The sequence below is a fragment of the Polistes dominula genome, unplaced genomic scaffold (assembly GCF_049000335.1).
Source record: "Polistes dominula isolate Pdom_NZ unplaced genomic scaffold, Pdom_raw_medaka contig_15, whole genome shotgun sequence".
NCBI classification, from domain to species: domain Eukaryota; kingdom Metazoa; phylum Arthropoda; class Insecta; order Hymenoptera; family Vespidae; genus Polistes; species Polistes dominula.
Genome location: NW_028300915.1, coordinates 8,473,488 through 8,493,443, shown reverse-complemented (window position 1 = coordinate 8,493,443; position 19,956 = coordinate 8,473,488). Strand labels below are relative to the sequence as shown.

Below are 19,956 nucleotides of genomic sequence, written 5' to 3'. Positions count from 1 at the left end.
AGAACTCGTGAGAATTTTGCGGAAGGGCTTACCTGAAAAGGCGAATGTTCACGCTTCGTCGAATTTCGCAAAACGAGACTTTCATGTCGAATCTTCGCTTTCTTTCTCTTTCTCTCTTTCTTTCTTTTTTTCTTTTTTGATCGATACCTTTCTCTCTCTCTCTCTCTCTCTCTCTCTTTCTTTCTCTCTCTCTCTTTCTCTCTTTCTCTCTCTCTTTCTCTCTTTCTTTCTTCCCCTCTTTCTTTTTTTTCTCTTTTCTATTTAGTTAATCTTTCTCTACTTATATCTCGCTTCAAGTTTGTGCATTTTCCGTAGACGGTGATTTACGAGCAAGCGCCAAGCACAAAGGATGCAAATCGAGAGGTCAGACAAAGTGAGATAAATGCGGATAAGAACTCTCCGATGATATTTATTGTTAGGGAAGAAGCTTCCGCGGGAGAAACCGATCACGAAAGAGAATCGCCTACGCGACTTTCTTACCTTCGACAATTTTTTTCAACCTTCTCGTAAACTCGTACGATATCTATCGTTTCAATGATAAGATCAGGAACGACTTAACGATCATTTTATGGTTTTATCTACGATTGTTCGTGAAAACTTTTGGACTTTACGACTGAGATACCTAGAAACCTTTCCAACAAAGTTAAAAAAGAAGACAGAATAATTTTCAAAGCTGGAATTAGCATAAAAGGTTTACTTTCGATAGAGAGAGAGAGAGAGAGAGAGAGAGAGAGAGAGAGAGAGAGAGAGAGATAGGGAGAGAGAAGACACATAACTATCCAACTGTCCGTTCTAACAAGGTTTTGTCTTTTAACAAAGAACCGAGTCTCGTGAAGTTCTGTTTGCCGTCGAATCTATCCCACGTATGTCTCGTTTGCGAAAGACCGGACTCTCGTTGCCGCATATTTGTCAATTTGCGTGACTCGACGATGCTGCCTGGTAGAGGACAAATTACTGTCGGAATCTAACCACTCCTCGTTTACCGTATGTATATGTAATCTTCAAAGAAACGCGTACTCGGATAAAAATTAAAATAAACGACGTTCGGGTACTCGTAGCGACGTATATTACATGTATTCCAAATATTTTCGTAACGTCGATGAACGATTCCTATTGTTTGTAGAAATTGATGATCGAATATCGTTTGCTTCGCAGTCAACGTTCAACAACCGTAGAAATTAGAAGTACGTGCGTGTCGTTTGGTCAGTTTGCTCTATTACTGGCATGTTAAAGGAAGGATTCACCCGAAGCACCCAAGAAAATGCTATTTTTGCGAATTTTTTCCAAGAAAATTATAAAAGATACCGATATAAAAGTTATTGGGTTTGATAAATGAAATCTTAAAATACATAAAAAAATTTTTTTATTCATTTCATTTATTTTTTATTACAAAAATGGTAGTTGTGAAAAACACCTCAACACTTGAATGCTTTGGTAGCTCCATCAGAACTAGAAAACGGCTTACCTGAAACAAAAAAATCAAATAGTTTTAGATTCTGTATGACTTCAGCTACAAAATGAAGCAAATATATGAAGTTTTATCAATGAATAGAAAAATGGTGAACAAATTACAAAAAAAAAAGTGAAAAATAAGCGTTTTTTATTAAATTAATTTTTAGTCAAAAAACGGCAAAACCTTGTAGCTGAAGTCATACAGAATCTAAAACTATTTGATTTTTTTGTTTCAGGTAAGCCGTTCTCTAGTTCTGATGGAGCTACCAAAGCATTCAAGTTTTGAGGTGTTTTTCACAACTACCGTTTTTGTAATAAAAAATTAAATGAAATGAATAAAAAAATTTTTTTTATGTATTTTAAGACTTCATTTATCAAACCCAACAATTTTTATATCGGTATCTTTTATAATTTTCTTGGAAAAAACTCGCAAATATAGCCTTTTTTTGGATGCTTCGGGTGAACCCTTCCCTTAAGCAGTTTTATCATGCGTGTTAATAATCTTAAGTATATCTGTCAATTTTTAAGTATTCGTTAATTTATGTTTACCGTATGTAAAATATTCCAGAAGATTTCTACTAAATTTTATAAAAATATTCTTATATATATGAATAAAATAATGAACAGAAGTATATAAAAAAATATGTATATAAGTATATAATGAAAGTATTAAAGTAGTTCCATAAATTCTTTATTTTATAGTCGTACATAGTCAGAATTTTTAACCACAATTTTTTTGGTCTTATTTAAAGGTAAAAGCAATGTGTTTGCATTTTACGGGAGTAAATTCACGTAATGAAATACTTTACCAAATTACATAGATATATTTTCTTTTATATTCATCCACTGCTTTTTCTTTATTTTTTATTTTTTTACAATATTGCGCCAAGGATTTTTCAAAAAAGTTTACAGTAAGCGGCAATCGGACCTATTTTTTTAATTCTTTCTTTACACAAAGTTATTACATTTAAATTTATAAATTATTTTTTGAGTAAACATTATTATGCATATTTTAACCTTTAACGTCATATAAGAAAAAAAAAAAAAGAATCTTTACCTGACCATAATACGAAAGCGAAGCATTTCCGAGATTACGAATATACAAACTTTTTTCATTAGATATTATAATCATAGGAATATATCTGAGAAGTTTATCTTAAGGCTCGTGGAACACCCTCTGCATATCTCTCTCGTGAGATCTCAAATAGTTTCAAGCAAGTATCTACATATATATATATATATATATATATATATATATATATATATATATATATATATATATACACATACATATACATATACATATACATATACATATACATATACATATACATATACATATACATATACATATACATATACATATACATATACATATATATGCGACAAAAAAGGAATAAGATTTTTCTATTATTCTGTAATACAAGCACGTTGTTATCGAAGATCGAAGAAGAAAATACCTTCTTACTTCTCTTCCTCTTCCTCCTCCTCTTCCTCCTCCACTTCTCTTTCCTCCTACTTCGATATCGAATATTCACGAAGCTTTATGATCGCCTAAGGATCTGCTAGAGACTCGTCGTATTGTATTTTATATTCATCCACGTAAAAACGTGAAATAACTTTGCTCGAGAGAAATTCAAGGGATGAGAAATGGCGGCAAGTGGGGAAACGGCGAGGTAGGTTTAGAAAAGAGAAAATAGTAGCGAAAAGAAAGAGCGGTAAATGGGGGTCAGGGGGTAGGAAAAACGTTTGATCCTCCTACCGTCGTGCGTCGCGTCGTCCGAGGAAACAGCTTCTCCCTCTTCGCGTTGCACCTCTCACGGAGGAAGATATACGCGTGGTATATTTTCAGACGTCGTTCCTATTTGTGAAATGATTCACCATGTTCAAAAGCCGTCCAGCAGCGCGTTTAGGGTCGCGCTCGATGAAACGATCAAAGAAGAGGCGAGAAAGGTGTATTTCTCGGGCTCGTCGAACCTACGCCCTTTTACCCTCCTCTCTTTCTATCTCCCTCTCTTTCTCATTCACTCTCGCTTTCTATCTCTATATCTTTTTTTCTCTTTCTCACTCTCACTCTCTCTCTCTTACTCCTGGAAAAGGTGATTCCACGATTTTCGAAAGGACGGTAAAAAGCAGTGGTGTGTGGTGCTGTACTGTGTTGTGCTGCTGTGCTGCTATGCTTCGTTCTCTCTGGTGGTATGTTCGAGGATAGACTACATTCTCGACAAAGTGAAATTCTTTGATCCAAAGTCCCTGGGATGCTGTAAAGATATCCAGACTACCGTTACAACCATCCTTCCTTTTCTATCGTTCATTTTCTCTCTCTCTCTCTCTTTCATTCTTTCCTTCCTTTTTTTCTCTTTTGCGACGATCGATAAGTTGTAGTAATAATCGTAACTTCCAAAATATATATATACTGAAGATCCTGAGAAACACTACTACTATCCGCGAGTTACCACGAGATCTTCTTCGATATTCGATATTCTTGAAGTAAAATAGTATTAGTGATAAAATCTTCATTTTCTCTTTGATCTTATTCAATCTCTTTTTCGGTGATTCCATTTCACTGATTTGTGTAAAATCTATCGTTTCTTGCATCGTTATTTCGATCAGTTGATTGATTTTTTTTTACATTTACCCACAAGAAACGTCGTTTCTTAATAATTTATTTCCATGATATTTTTGAAGTGAAAACTTCTTTAGAATAGGGGTGAGGCCAAAAAAAAACGAACGGAAACGCGGCGACGTTTCAAAAAGAGACAGACATATAGGATTGAGTCTGCAAGAGAATGAGACAGAATATAGCTATACAGTTTTTCCTATTCTCGGTCTCCTCTTTATGCGCTTCTTCGTAGTTATCGCTCCTGGTTGCATATGTGTGTGTTTGTATGCGACTGCATACTACGAAGCGTGGACTCATATCATCTCGATACTAAACCTGTATAGTGGTCAGTCGAAAAACTACCTTAAAAACATAAGTTAGTTCTTTGACTGGCCGTTAGATTTTGCACTTTTCTCACAAGCAAAACTGTTTCATGAAAACTAAAACAAGACCTCCAGCATTAGAATAATTTACGATTCTTTTCTACTGGATGATATTGGTAACGTATTACCAAATCTTTTCAGTGTAAGGCTGAGTCGATGCAACTGCGATGAAAAGTTGTTGCGCTTTTTTGATTTTATTGATTTTAATATAATAACACTACAGAATGTTTTTCATGAAATGATAGGTCCTTTACACCTTTTATTTAATAAAGGTGAGCTAGGAGAAGTGGAGCTCCACAGAGTACTACATATATTAAATGAACATATAAAATAAAATACGTTTTTATTAAATAAAAGTATTAAATTCACATGAAGAAAACTTCATAACGTTAGGAGTATACTGACTGTATTAATGTACCTGATAACATTGATGTTTGAAACTCGCGCCGATTCTTTTAAGATGGGCAGATCACGTGGCGCTCATGGAGAGGGTCGAAAGGAAAAAGACTGCTGGGTAGACCGAGACGTAGATGGGAGAAAAATATTAAGAGAGATTTTAAAGAAATAGGCTACGAAGACAACGAATGGAGAGGGAGGTGTCGCGCTTAGGGACAAGAACACTAGCGGGATATAGTATTTGCAACAATGACTTTTCAAGTTCCTAATGCTAATTAAAAATTATAATAATAATAATATTGAATTATAATATGTTTCTTTTACAACACAACGACTTTGGAAGAGAAAATTTTGTTAGAATCCTTGTGATTCAAAACTCGATGAAACAAAAAAATACGACCAAAATTGTTCCGTTCTTTTTAAGGCATCTAAAGAAATTAGTTACAACAATAACAAAAAATACTTGGGTGCTGATCCATGATTAAGATATTTCAAATTCACAGAAAGACTATCATCTACCTTAGTTACAAAAAAGGATATATTACATTTACTTATGTTATGACAGCGTATCTTTCCGTCGACAAACATTCTATAATTTTGTGTTTCTATCTATGGCTGTCGCATTCGACATTCTATCTTAATTGATAATCTTAATTGATATAATTTGAAAGTAATAATTTTTGTTAGCTAACCCCATCCCAAGATCATACCGGCGCCGTTTGATATATATGGCAACAATATTATAATAAATAAATCCTAAATTATCTTACTCTTGATACTCTGCATACGTCTCATTCTCTCAAAACTTAGTTTTTTGAAGGATTCACTTCTAACACGTGTGATCTGCACACATGATTTTTTTTTAATTTTGTGTAATAATCGTTTTTGATGAATTGTCTTGACTGTATAACTTGATAAATAACACGAAAAATTCAAAGAAATTTTTATTACATTCTTTCTCGACCTGCCACGTGATTGAAAGTTTGGAAAAGTAAACTTCCTAAATAAACTAACGATTCTTACTTCTTCGTCTTAGGTGTTCTCCATCTGCTCAAATTCTTGTCGTGTCAAACGTAAAAGAACACGTTTTCTCTTATCTATTTCCTAACATCAAAAAAAAAAAAAGAAACAAAAAATACAAGTTGAAAGATCGGTTATGCGATTAGATTAAAAATAAGAGATAGCGAAAATGCGTAGTCTTTCCGAACAGATAGTCACAAATTTGTTTCACGTTCCCTGCAAACCTTAAAGTAGAGATATACAACCACCCCTATACAAAGATGGGATCCATGGAAAAAAATTAAAATATGCAGATAAATAAAAGTAGAAGTAAAATAGAAATAAATTTAAAAAATAAGGAAAGAGAGAGGCACGCGTGTAGAAATGCTACAGTGGTGGAAGAAAAAATAGGAGGAAAGATCGGTTGTGGTAGTGGTGTTGGATTCATAAAATTCCGCGTGGTCCTATCTGAACGATCTCGGGGTCAAGATTGTACGAAGATAGGGCTTGAGCTCGATCGGGCTCGTGTGAAACCACGACTAGGCGCATCTGCTCGCATCTGGCAGTGGATTAAGTAACGATACTGATGTTAGTGTATGCTCACTTGGCTTAGCTAAGAAAAAGAGAAAGAGATAGATAATAGAGAGAACGAAGAAGATGAAAGAGAGAAAGATAGAAGAAACAAGAATATTCGTGCCCTTTATAAAGACGCTCCGCGAACCCACATCCACATCCCTCCTGCTGTTGTGCCAGGGTTGACATGTTTATTTCGCTTCGTAATCTTCTCGGATTACGTTCGCGAAGAAGACGAAGACGAAGAAGACGACGAAAAAGAAACAGAAGAAGAGAAAGAAGTAAGGATGAAAAGTGGAGAGAAAAAAATCGAAAGGAATAAGATAGACGTTTCTGAAGAGTGAAACGAGTTTCGGTCATACTATATTATACCAGGAACATGCTCGACGCGCGTATCTCATCTTCTTTTTTTTCGATTTTACGCTTTTAGAGGTTTCTCGTAAGCTTTTATTCGATCTAAATAAGAAAATTAATACTCGTTTCTAACGGTAAAAAAGAGATCAATAGAAAATTTATATCGTTACCTCCAACAACGACGTATTTCCGATATTTTTCTCGTTACTTCTTTGATTTTCTCTTTTTCTTTTTCTCTCTTTCACATAAGATTACTACTTTTCTATCAGTGTATCATATAGAAACGCGACGAGAATTGTAGATAACATTCGCAAACGATCGAGGTTGCATCGAGCGTTAAATTAATGCTCCCCTCGTCAGTTTATCGACTCGTGCTCATAAATCTTCCCGATGGGAAGAGATCCGCGAAACGAAAAGCTACTACCAGATCTTGCATTCTGACAGGTTGCCTACCTCTACAGGTGGCTTATGACTTTTCGATGTACTTAAATGCGTTTTAGATTCTAAGGAACGATACACTGCGCTACGCAAATCAATCATTTACAACTGGTATAGATATTACCAGACGATATTGGGCGGTATAAGGAGGCGAGAGAATAAGCTTAGAGAAATATGCTTGTCTAGTATAATATATACTTATATATATACTTACATAGAACTTTCAAGTATAGTTTGTCGAAGGAACGTATAAACGAGTGGAGGACATGTTCGTTGGAAGATACATGCCGAAGGTGGAAAGAAACACGAGTAGCTTGTCCCTGTTCGCTAATAAAGTCCTTTGTAAGATTTATGCCATCTTGGATCGTTACACAGACCATTCTTCGTTCGTCTTGCCCTCGTAATCGTCTATCTATTCATCGAAAAATTTTTCGAAAGGCACACCAGTCCGCATCGAATCCGCCGTGACCGCTTCTTCTTCTTCTTCTTTTGCTTCTTCCTCGTCTTTCCTCTTTCTTTTTCTCTTTCCTCTTCATTTTATTCTTATACACCGCTTAGAAAGATCCAAGAGAATCTTTCTCCTTCGAAACCGGTAGCTCAATCCTCTGGGGAATCCAGCCCGTTAACTTCCCTACCTGTTGTCACGCGATACTCGACTCGCCCTTCATCCAAGCTTTAAAACGCATTTAAGATTTTCTCTTTCTCTCTTTCTCTTATATCTTTGAACGCTTTTAATCTCGTTTATGCTCTTCGAATGCTAACTCTTGCGAAGAAAGTAGATCCTTTTCGTGAATGTTAGATCATGTTAGAGTGAAAAATCATCCAAGAGGATTTCTCACCTCGTAGTTTCTGTAATCGATCGTGGATATCATTTATTTTTGTGTATATTATTTATAGATTATAAAGTATCGTCTTATCTACCTTGCTGACTGAATCTCTCTCTTTTTCTCTCTTTCTTTCTTTCTCTCTCTCACTTTCTTCCTCTTCCTTTATTTTTTTTCTTTTATGTGTCAAGGAATTGATTCTTTCTCACATTTGATACAACACACCCAAAGCTTTAGAAAATCCCAAAAGGCAAAGGGAGGATAAATAATGAGGCTATGCCAAGTCCTTTAAGGGTAGCTAGGTTTTTATGTTACGCAAACATACTTGGGATAAACTTTGTTACGGTCGTAGAAATTTTTTCAACCGAGCTAAATCTTGACAGTGCGGTCATAGTGTGGTAAGATGTGGAAGATATAAAGAATAAAAAACAGTTGGACGATAGTCGGCATCTTTTTTAAACTTCGTTCACGAATGTTTGAAACGGTTTGATTCTGAGCTCGAAGATCCTGGCAGGACGTCATCGTTTCGTGCCAACTCAGTGTGAAATGCCATGTGTTCGCGTGTCCCAGCTTGGTGCATCCAACGAATGAGCGAACGAACGAATGAATGAATGAATGAATGAACGAACGACGGTGGTTGCTGTCGAGTGTTTTAAGCTCTTAAGTGGGTAATACCGAAACGCGTTTATAAATTGAGTCCTCGTCCTGGAGGATTAGAGAGAGAACTCGCGATGGGAAATCTGTGTAGGGTTGGCCTACGCATAGTACGTAACTACTACAACTACTACTACCACTATTACTACTACTATTGCATGTACATACCACGCAATACGCGTTCTACGGATATTCAGCGGATTATTCCACGTCATGAATCTCCGAGAGCACTTTCGAGTACTCTCTCTCTTTCTCTTTCTCACTTTTACACACACACACGTATACACATACACACACTCTTACATACCTATCTTTACGTATCTCTCCCTTTATCGTATTCGCTGTTTATCGGCATTACGTTGTGATCGCATCGATTTTCCACGCTCCTGCCGTCCCACGATATTCCTCCGTTCCTCGATTAAATCCTACTTATTGTCTGTGGTTTCCGTGTTCTTCGCCTGATAACGATCGCGATTCGATCAAACTTCCTCCCCTTTCACCCTTCTCAACACAACCCTTTCTATCTTTCTTCGACTTGAACGATTTTTTCTCATTCGAAAGTTTTCCTTTTTCTTTTTTTTTCTTTTCTTTTAATTCAAAAAACAATTTTCTTCTATCATCATTTTCTTTCTCCTTGGTAATATCTCCAGTTTCACGTAGGGCAAAGAAGAAACGATTAATCATTTGACGAAAATTAATCACACTTGCGGTGTCGCTAATTAATGTAAGGCGGTATGTCGTTGTCGTCGTCCTCGTCTTCTTTGTCGTTGTTGCAGTTGTTGTAGTTAAGCTTCGTGCGGTTTAATCGATTTCTCAGACGTTCCCTGTCGTACATCGTCGTTGTACGTCATCGTCTTCGTCGTCGTTGTCGTCATCATAAAAGGACGAGAATCGCATCGAGATTCCAAACTCGTTCACGTATTTCTTCTTCTGCGTTTATTTCACACCGTTTTCAACGCACCAATGAAATAAAAAAGATAAAAAAAAAAAAAACGTTATATGTCTACGCGTGAACGTGAGTTTAGACGAGTTTTAAGAAACTCACGATTCTTCTTCTTCTTTTATTATTTCTTCTACTTTTTTACTTTTGTCTCGTTTAATTCGCGAGATTGAGGGAAACGATTAATCATTTCGATGAAGATTAATCGTATTGGTACTTACACGTATCTCGTGTCGTTAATTAATGCGTGTTTACTCTTTTGCAAACACTCGATCCACCCAACGATTTATGAAAGCATACTAACGCGTTTTAGAACACGAAAATGCACGACTTCGTACTTATTTTTCCTCTTTTTCTTCTTCTTCTTCCTTTTTCTTTCTTCTCTTCATCTTCTTCGTCTACTTCTTCGTTTCTCATGATTTCACGATGCTTAGAAGGAGAGTCGGCTTAGAATAAATCCCTGGCTGGCTCGTAAAATAGAGTCGCTCCTCGTTTAAACGGAATTTATTGCACGCTAACGCACCGATTATTCTGCTTACGAAGAAATTCCTCGTTTCCTTTGCCATTTCGTTTTCCTTTGATTTCGGAATTATGTATCTTTCGCGCCGACAATATTTTCTCTAAGAGTATCAATTTCCTTCACTCTTATCCTCTTGCTATTTCTTCTTTTTCTTCTTCTTCTTCTGCGAACATGCTTTCTCGTTCGTTTCTTACTTACTTAGTTCGTGTTATGTATACTTAGGAGAAGGATTGTGGGGTCGGAGGAAGGTTGTGTGGCGCGCGTACGACTTTCTTACCGATGTAATCGAGCGTGTATCGTGAAGCCTTGAGGAACGACATTGATAAACGATCCCTTCGGCGGGTCTCACTTCACCGATTCGGCACGCTTTTATAACAAGTTCGATACTAACAAGCTTTTCACGCGCACCAACGTCAATCCCGTCGTTTTTCACGCGTTTCCAACGCGTATCCTATACCTCGCTTCTATATAGGTAAGTATGCGTTTACATATACATATTATATATAAATACCACATATGCGTAGCAATAGGTGTAGGACGTTTCAACTCTAGCTAGGTGTTCACTTAACTCGTATCGCGAAACGTTTCTCGCATAAGGCAAGCCAATAAAATGCGCCATTTAGATTTTTCTAATACGTGGAATCTCGACCCCGTCTAAGCTTGTAAATTCTAATCCTTTTTACAACACACCGCTCTCTACATTCATAGATATTTAACATGTAACTACGAATACTCACGCAGGTAAATACCCGTAAATTTAACGCGTAATCATTCGATTAGCATTAACTTTTTCTTTTCCTTTTTCCTAGCGTGAAAAATTTATTATTTCGCTATATTACTTTCTTGAAGTAATCCAGCGATCGTTTCTAATCGATAATATTTCAAGTGGACGCGACGAAATGTGTAATTAAAGAGTTATACATGTAAATGAATATCGACGTTTTTTTGGCTACGATTGACTCTAGTAACTAAAAACTTGTCATTAATATCCCAGACGGTTCTATTTTGATTAAAATTTATTATTATTGTTATCGACGAAAATTGAAAGGGTTTGATTTTATTCGTTTTTCCTTAGAACGATTTTATTCAATGATCTATAAAAACGATTCTCCTTTCCATTAGCAAAATCACGTTTAATTAATAATCTCGTCGTTCATTAGATGAAGATAGAAAAAAGACCTCGTTTATGTGAGAGTAGAAAAAAGTCGTTCGATCATTCAAAAAAAGAGAGAGAAAAAGCCTCATATCTACTTTTCTATCTTTCTTTCTTTCTTTCTCTCTCTCTCTCTCTCTCTCTCTCTCTCTCATACATATACACACACTCGTACGTGCGCGCATTCACACATACAGATACACACGTACATATAGAAATTTCCTTCGTTCCTTTCACGGTAACGACTGGGAACGAAGGCGCCACGGAAATTTCGCGTGCGGGAAAGTATCCACCACTACCGTTGGAATATTTAGACGGCAAGGGTTGCCAGCTAGCTTGCTCGTAAGTGGCACTCTCGACTCTCCTAACCGTCTTTTACGTTTTCCGGTAGAAACAACACTGCTACGAAGCAACGCGTTCAGCCCCCTTTCGCAAAAGTTCCCTTTCGACCTTATATGCTACTCGGATTTGTTTCTTTACCCGCGTTCGCGTGTAGAAAGGCATTTTCATTTTGTAAAAAGAACTTTATTCTTTCTCCTTTTTCACTTTCTTGATTGGCATCGAAGCATGATAGAAAAAGACAGATAAAGAGGAAGAGAATGAAAGAAAGAAAGAAAGAAAGAAAATGTGGACCAACTTTTGCGTGAACGAGGTTGAAAAGTCTTGATTCTTAAAGGGCCAACCCGTTCATTTATCTTACCATGCTATGCATAGTCTTCCTTATCACGAAGCAAAAACGCTAGCAATTCCTTTCTTTCATAAGTTTTCTCACTAACCCGTAATCTTGCCGAGCTTGTTATTTATGTTTCTGTTAGTTCCGAGCTTTTCATCTATCGTACGATATTTCTTTTCTTTTTACTAGTACTGTTGAGTTAAAGAAATGGAACTAAAAGATATTAAACGAAAGATCTTACTGATATCCTACCTAAACTTCAATTTACTCTAACCTAATTTTTTATCGTCGAGCTCGAAATGAAATTTTTCTTTATATCAACAAATTTAAAGTTTCTATTTAAAATAATGTATACTATAATATTTCGTTTTCTAACTCGGATAATTTTCGATAAAACAATTTCGTTTTCAATGACGTTTAATTTAGATTTAAACCAAAAATATTACTTTTTTTTCTTATTCTACTCATTTAATCATTATTTGTTAATTATAAAACAATTAATATTAATAATTTTAACGATAATTTGGTATTAATTGCAGATGCCAGATCGAAAAGGATTCGGTGTGTGCAGTGACGAGTGCAGTGACGTGTTCGTTTCACGGATCAATAAATCGCCGACAGATCTCGTTCATTTTTTGCAACGAGTTAAATAAAATGAACGAATGACCTCGTCGGTGACAGTATCTACGAAATGAGGCCGAAATCGTGCTCGCTGTTTCTCTTGTTCTGCGTCCTGTTGCCTGGCGTCGTGCGTCCCTTCACATCCGGAGAAGGTAAGAAAATCTTTTACGAAATGGAAATGAGTAAATAAGTGAGTAAGTAAGTAAGTAAGTAAGTAAGTAAGTAAGTAAGTAAGTACTACTTAGGTAATGGAAGAAGAAAAAGGGCAATAGAGAAAAGAGGAGTTAAACTCGAAGGATCGTTAAATCTGCCATTTAGCTCGTGCCAGACTCATAATGAGTTCACTTTTTCTTTTTCGATGACGCTCAGCTCTGATATCCATAGATTTCGAGTAGCAGAGTCAAGTACTTACTCGAGGTACTTGTATCGAAACAAGTATCCAAGTATCACTCGGTATCATCGGTCCTTCGTACGTAGTACACACATGCACGATATTCCATTACAAAATTCGATAAAAAGAAAAAAAAACAAAAAATAATATCTTTGTCATTATTTTTAATTTCTTTCATTCAACGTTTTTACTTCGACTGAATTAAATAAAAATTAACATTAAAGGGGATCGTTAATTTATAATAGCCATCTTTTTTAATGAACCTTCAACCCTCTAGTGTATAATGCAAATCAACGTGAGAGATCGAGATTCTCTATGGCGGATATTAACGATCCTGGTAAACGATGACTTAGCCGTAAGTTACCCTAACGATCTATATACATAGTAGCGTAAACTAAACACAGTCATGCTTTTTACGAGTCACACGTACAAAGATGAAAGATGATATATATATATGTATAAGTAACCTTTCTGAAGCGAAGCACGCGAGGGAAAAAAGCATGAGCGTTTCTACTACAAGCTTTCTAGAAGAGAACGAGAAACGGATAGGATAGAAAGACAAGCCTAATTATACAGCGAGTCAGTGATTAGTCGTTGGCACGACCGACCGACCGACCGACCAACCAACCGACCGACCGACCGACCGACCAACCAACCGACCGACCGACCGACCGACCGACCGACCGGTTACGTTACGCCAAAGTCATTTTCGATGATGGATTATGCTCCCCCAGAGCTACTTTTGAACGGCCCCTTAGATTACGTACTGTTATCCCTTCCTTCCTTTCTTCTCACTTTCTATCCATTTTTCTCTCTCCCTCTTTCTCTCTCTCTCTCTCTCTTTCTCCCTTTTTTCTTTCTAACTGTCGAGAGATCTCTCATGGCTAACTAATTATCGTCCCCCGACGTCTTCTCGCATACTCGTCATCGTTGTAACGATGAATGGTTCCACCTGCAACATCGCTTAACATCCTTTATGGTTTCGAAAGCAAGAAACAATAGTAACGTGTCTCTATCTAGACACGCCACAGTGGAATTCTCTAATCCCCCTCCCTTCCGCCCGTCTGTTTTTCCTTCCAAGTCTCATAAGTTTCCGCGGTATTTCCAATGAGAGACGTGACGAGACGAAACTCATACGCCGAAATGGCGACGACATCGTTAATCGCATCAACTCGAATAAATTCGTAGAAACGGAGCGTGTATCTCCTCGATGGCAAGCACACTACCAACGACGAAACTATTCTCCTCCTCCTACTACTACTTCTCCCTCTCCCTTCTCTTATTTCTCTTCGTCTTTCTCCTCTCCGAGATCTCTATCCAACGAGAAAGTTGTCGCTTCAACGGGAAAGCGCCTTCGCTTGGGTCCGTTTAATGGTTCTTCGTCTCTGAAGTTTCTATGCGTTTACGCGTTACGAAGAGAGAGAGAGAGAGAGAGAGAGAGAGAGAGAGAGAGAGAGAAAGAAAGAAAGAGAGACACGATGACGTCCAATAATGCTTTGCAATTTAAGCGGTAAAATCGATTACGAGAAGGAATTCGGAAAGTGATTAACCTTCTTTCAGAGAGACATCTATTACCTAGTCCAATTTCAATAGATAACTTTCTAAGGATCCTTTCTCAAAAATATTTTGATAAGTTATTATCGATTGTCTAACTTAACACATTTGTGATCGGTATTATAGCATCTCATAGTATAATCGATTAAAATATTAAAAATATTATTTAATTTAGGATATATTACTACAATAATTTAATAAGACAATATAATTATAAATAAACAGTCCATCGAAATGAATGAAACAAATAAATAATTATAATTAAATATTTAATAGCCTAGGACAATGTCATGAACATTTATTTACGAATTTTTAAATGGTATTAATTTGTTAATTATCATAATCGCCAGTGTTAATTTGTTGACTTTTAACGTCGATTATATTTCTTTTATACCACAAATGGTTCGAGGTAAAATTCACCGATTATCGTATATTTTTTTTTATGGATTACAATTTTTCATTGTAACATACGTTATATCACATGCATTTACCCACATACATTGTTCATAAATAATTAGCCTTAAAAAATTTATCACGACACCATATTTATTAGTAATTTCACTAGTCCAACGACTAAAAGGAGTACCGTGATGACGACGACGACGATGACCAACGTTCGTGCACGAGCATAGCTTGGGAAACAAAATATTAGCCACGATAATAATTAAAGGAAAGACGAGACGAGGGTGAACTAGCAACGTTCTCGACATTTTGTGAGCGGTTATGTTCAAACTACCTACCTACCTACCTTTCCTACCTGCCTACCTATCTTTCATAGAATCCTTTTCCGTCTGCTATCTACCACTACCGAGTATCATACCTAGTGTATACCTTTTACTACTTATACTACTACTACCATAAAACCTACCAAGAGCATCAACTCTACCACAACGTAAGTTTCTTCAATTTTTTAGTGGAAGTCGTTATCTCTCGACACCTCGCGAATTTCTACTATCACATTCAGGTTTATACACGTGTCTCATTCGTTGAAAAATTATTTCCTATTCGTGTTTTCCTCTCGTTCTTTCTCTCTCTCTCTCTTTCTCTCTCTCTCTCTTACCTGTCTTTTTCTCCCTCGCCATTCGTTCGTCATATTCCTTCATCCATCTTCTCCTCCCCCTCCTATTCCTTGTCGTCGTCGTCATCCTCTATCACCTCATCCTCATCCTATTCTCTCTGAATACCCTGGGAAAACGTAGTAGGTGTAACTTTTATTTAACCTCCTCCCTCTTTTTTTTCTACGTACCTACGTTTTAAAACCTTGGAGTTTTTTCAAGTGTGAGAAATGTTATTTATCATGTCGCACATTTCGAGTATTTCCATAAAAATCTCTATAAAGTAATTGAATTTCATTTTGATTTCATTTTCATGAATAATTTCCAATTCAAACGTTTTTCATTCGGATATGCAGAAAGAAAGATAAAAGGGAAAGGCCAAAAAATGAAAACAAGAAAACAAGAAAAAACGAAAAAAAGAAAGAAAGAAAGAAATACGAAATCAGGTATGTTTGTTGAGAAAAATATTTCTTGGAAAAGGATTGAATACGGTTTGAATAATGATAAGGACTATTTTTGTGACGTAGGGATAAACGTGCGCAGGTACATACGATATATATACAGTGTTTGCTCGATAAGTATCATAAGTAAATCACGATTACCATCAACAGTATGACCTTCGATCACGTACACCTTCGGCTATCTAAAAGTACGCTTGGCCTAACCAATCGACCCTTTTCGCAAAATCGCCTCGAGGAAAAACGCAAAGACTGGTTGGTGAGCTTGTTCTTCGTTGGTGCAATTACCCCGTTGGTTCCGCCAGATGAGTGAGAGAGAAAGAAAGAAAGAGGAGAGGAGAGGAGAACCAAAGCTTCGAAAGAACGTCGGTAGGTAGGAAAAAAAATGAAAGAAGGATAGAAAGCTAGAGGGAAAGAGAGGAATAGAGTGAAAGCATGAAGAAGGAGAGTCAAGGAAGAGTGTTCGCGTTTAATACCTCACTCGCGTGGTCTCTCATCGGCGCCAGAGCCGACGAAGAAACACACCAAGTCAAGCTCTTTTCAACTCTTTCGCGACGAAAGGTCAGGTCAGCTTTAATTATCGTAAATCAAAGGAAGGCGGCCAAGTCGTGGCAATGTATATATGGTTATACCGAAAGAAGAGTAGAAGGGGGTGGTCTTACACCCGGACTTCTCGTGCAACCACGATTATTGTTGAAATCTTGGAGAATGTCGATGCAGAATGTAAGAGTCAGAAAGAGGGAGGGGTAAGGGAAAAGGAAAAAAAAGAGAAAGAAGAAATCTTTATTGTATTGGGCGTGATCGAGAGAGATCGTGGAATATCGATCAATCGATTATTCGTCCATGAACGAGGTTCCCACAAAGTATGAGAAATATATGTGCACGTTATTTCGTGTATGTATTTGTATTATTACATTACACGAGCATGTTGTCGAGAATCAACCGGTTTTACTGTCTCTACTCTTTTCTTCATCCGATTTCACCCAGGAATATTAAACGTTTTAACGTTCTTCTTAATGCTAATCTGATTATTTGCTTTTTTTTTCTTTTTTTCTTCTTCCGTCTATTTTTCATTGGTCTTTCTTTTTTGGCGTGAGACGACAGCTACTACTAGACAGTTTTACGAGAGATATATCTTTAAGAGATTATTATCGTACGACGTCGCATGTATGAAATAATTAAATGAGACCGGACAGGACGTTCGCGTCTACGATTTACCGTGACTCACACGGATTTTCTAATGGGAAAACTCAAACGACAAGTATGTAACGTCCGTGTACATACGCACGCGCATGCAAATGTGAATACCGATGTTACCTACCTGTTATTCGCTCGCACGACGAAGGACATTCGAAAAAAAATACTATCTGGCGCCAAGAAAACTCGACGTACTGGACGTGGAATGCACGAGGTCGAACGGAAACGATGGCCCTTCTCGATCAAATATAATACATCGTTTTACCTCTTCGATTGTCCTATTTTCCTATCTATAAATAATTGCATAATAAATACATAATATAGAAATATGCTTACTCACGAGTATGAGCCCATAATAATTGAGGTACACTACCTGTCGAAAGTTTAGCTACACATAATGCATTCGAGTTACACACTTAATATTCCTTTATTCTTGTATGTGTTTTTTTATGACTTTAATGTTATCAAAATTCATCAGATCTCTCTAATAAGCTGTTCGCAATAATCAATACTGTTTGTGATATTGTATTGAATATCTATAACGTTTAACTTAATTTTTGTTTTCAAGTATTAATCTTTTACAAACTGCATCGATGATGTCTCACTTTTTTCGGATATTTTATCTCTGCTATGGTAAGAAATGAGTAATTTTAGTTAACGTGGTATCTGAACTCTTGGTAGGTATTGTATATACTTAATACTATACTCATGTGTCGCGTGCTAAAATTTTTTCTCTCTCTCTTTCTCTTCCTTTATTTCCTTCTCAACGAGTTTCGTAAATACACGAAGGTATACTCTTTTTATCCAAGTGAAAACGATTACGGCTCGGTGCGTCGACATACGATAAAAATGATGGTGTCGTGGCGCCGCACACCGGCTTGTGTTCACGATCGTGCGCGATAAACCGGAAACGCAGCCTTCATAATAACACTTTGAAAGCCACTGAGTTGTTCGCGATCGAATCGCGTGTCGTTCTTTCTTTCGTAGAAAATAATTGTCTATGGTGTTATGCTCAATGCTGTTGCTTTTGCATTTGCTTTTGCTTTTACTTTTGCTGCTATTGATGTTGCTGTTGAATTTCGTTTCAATTCTAGGTATTTAAATCTTTTATGAAAGAAACAATTGAAAATTGAATGTTATATAGGGATAGCTAGCATCAAAACATGTAGTTATTTATCCCTCTACGTATAGAATTTTCATCTGAGAATATTAACAGTTTTTCCTCGATATCGAAATAGTATAACATCTCCCCACGATTGTTTTGTTCACCGATGCATTTGTGAGTTCATCATCCGCAAATAGCATATAATGCAAGAGTGTTGAATAGAAAATTGTCGAGTATTCAGGATATTTTGTACACATCCGTAAATCGAAAGAAACGATTGTTAATTATAGTACGATTGCATTTTACGATTGCGATAGAAATTCTCTCACTCTCTTTCTGTCTTTTCCTCTCTTTGTCACGCGAGAGATTTTTCACAAATAATATGTAGTATGAAAATAATAGTAAAACAAAAAAAAGAAAGCATGTCAATATAAAACATTTCCCATAGTTTCCTGGTAGGAACTTCGACGCGTCCGTGCATACAGAAAATTACTCGGCTGATTTAATATAACGTTAGAGGTAGATGAAAGTACGTATAAGCTCGTAGTTTTAACGAAAATTAAAAAAAAATTTAATGAAAAAAAGGAAAGAAAAGAAAGTCATTAAATTTCGTTGAAATACATAAATATTCGTTGCGTACTTATATAATTTCTTATTTTTCTTTTTTTCTTTTTTTTCTTTTTTTTCTTTTTTTTGTCTTAAATTACATATACCTATCAAAAAAAGCCATATAAATATTAAACCCTACGAACGATAAATTGCAAAGAAATGGAAAATTAGCCGTAGAGTACAAAAATGAAAAAATACAAGATAGTATAGTTATCTGCCATGCGAAAGGATGCATCAGATTTGCATACAAAAGCATGAAGTCTCTCGGTGATATCTCTTCTTTTCTCTTCCCTTTCAACAATGAATCCACAAAATCGCAATCGGATTGGCCAGCAATTTGGTTCCCTTTTTACACTCCGATTCCTTCGCATAAAGGAACCGATGTTACTATGTGGGACATCGAAATCGATGTGACGCACTCGTTTCGACTTGTCCGTTATCGATACACGTACACATATATATATATATATATATGCGTATATATACACACACATATAATCATGGAAGTTGGGTCTTAACACGCAAGCATAGTACTATCTGATTCTGTTATTCGCTTAATTACACGCCTTAACGTACCGGTGCTGCTGTACCTCAATCGAGTCGCACACGCAGTAATGCGCATCATCACCCTCTCTCTCTTTCTCCTTTTAAGCCTTTTTTTTCTTCCCTTTCTCTCCAACTCCCTCGTATTCTTTCTCTCTCTCATATTTTTTCCTCATAGCTTTTAATATGCACCCTATCTCTCGGCATGGCGAGCATTTTTCGTCCTCTTTAATTCGTTTATCCGACGCGACCACCGGTGTCGGCTCCAGTTGAAAAGTAACATCATTACTTTTTTTTTAACTTCTAGTCTCTTTTTCTTATTTACGATCATTGCGAGCGTCACTCTCTCTCTCTCTCTCTCTCTCTCTCTCTTTTTCAAATTTTACAATGTTTTAAGTACGAATTCCGTCACATGAAAAAAGAAAGAGAAAGAAAGAAGATAAGCTGTTTTGTTGTTGTATT

General features: G+C 36.5%; 1 protein-coding gene and 1 long non-coding RNA gene across 4 annotated transcripts in view; both read left to right on the top strand.

Moving 5' to 3' along the window:
- The window catches only part of LOC149033233 (uncharacterized), a 281,299-nt gene that overhangs the window by 52,399 nt on the left and 208,944 nt on the right, over window positions 1-19,956 (top strand). The window lies entirely within an intron of this gene.
- The window catches only part of LOC107071950 (netrin receptor UNC5C), a 49,865-nt gene that overhangs the window by 8,133 nt on the left and 21,776 nt on the right, over window positions 1-19,956 (top strand). For all 3 annotated transcript variants that reach the window (XM_015331457.2, XM_015331466.2, XM_015331441.2), the window contains exon 2: window positions 12,501-12,734. In XM_015331457.2, the coding sequence (XP_015186943.1) occupies window positions 12,653-12,734 (82 nt within the window). In that variant the 5' untranslated portion in view covers window positions 12,501-12,652. The remainder of the gene's footprint in view (window positions 1-12,500; window positions 12,735-19,956) is intronic.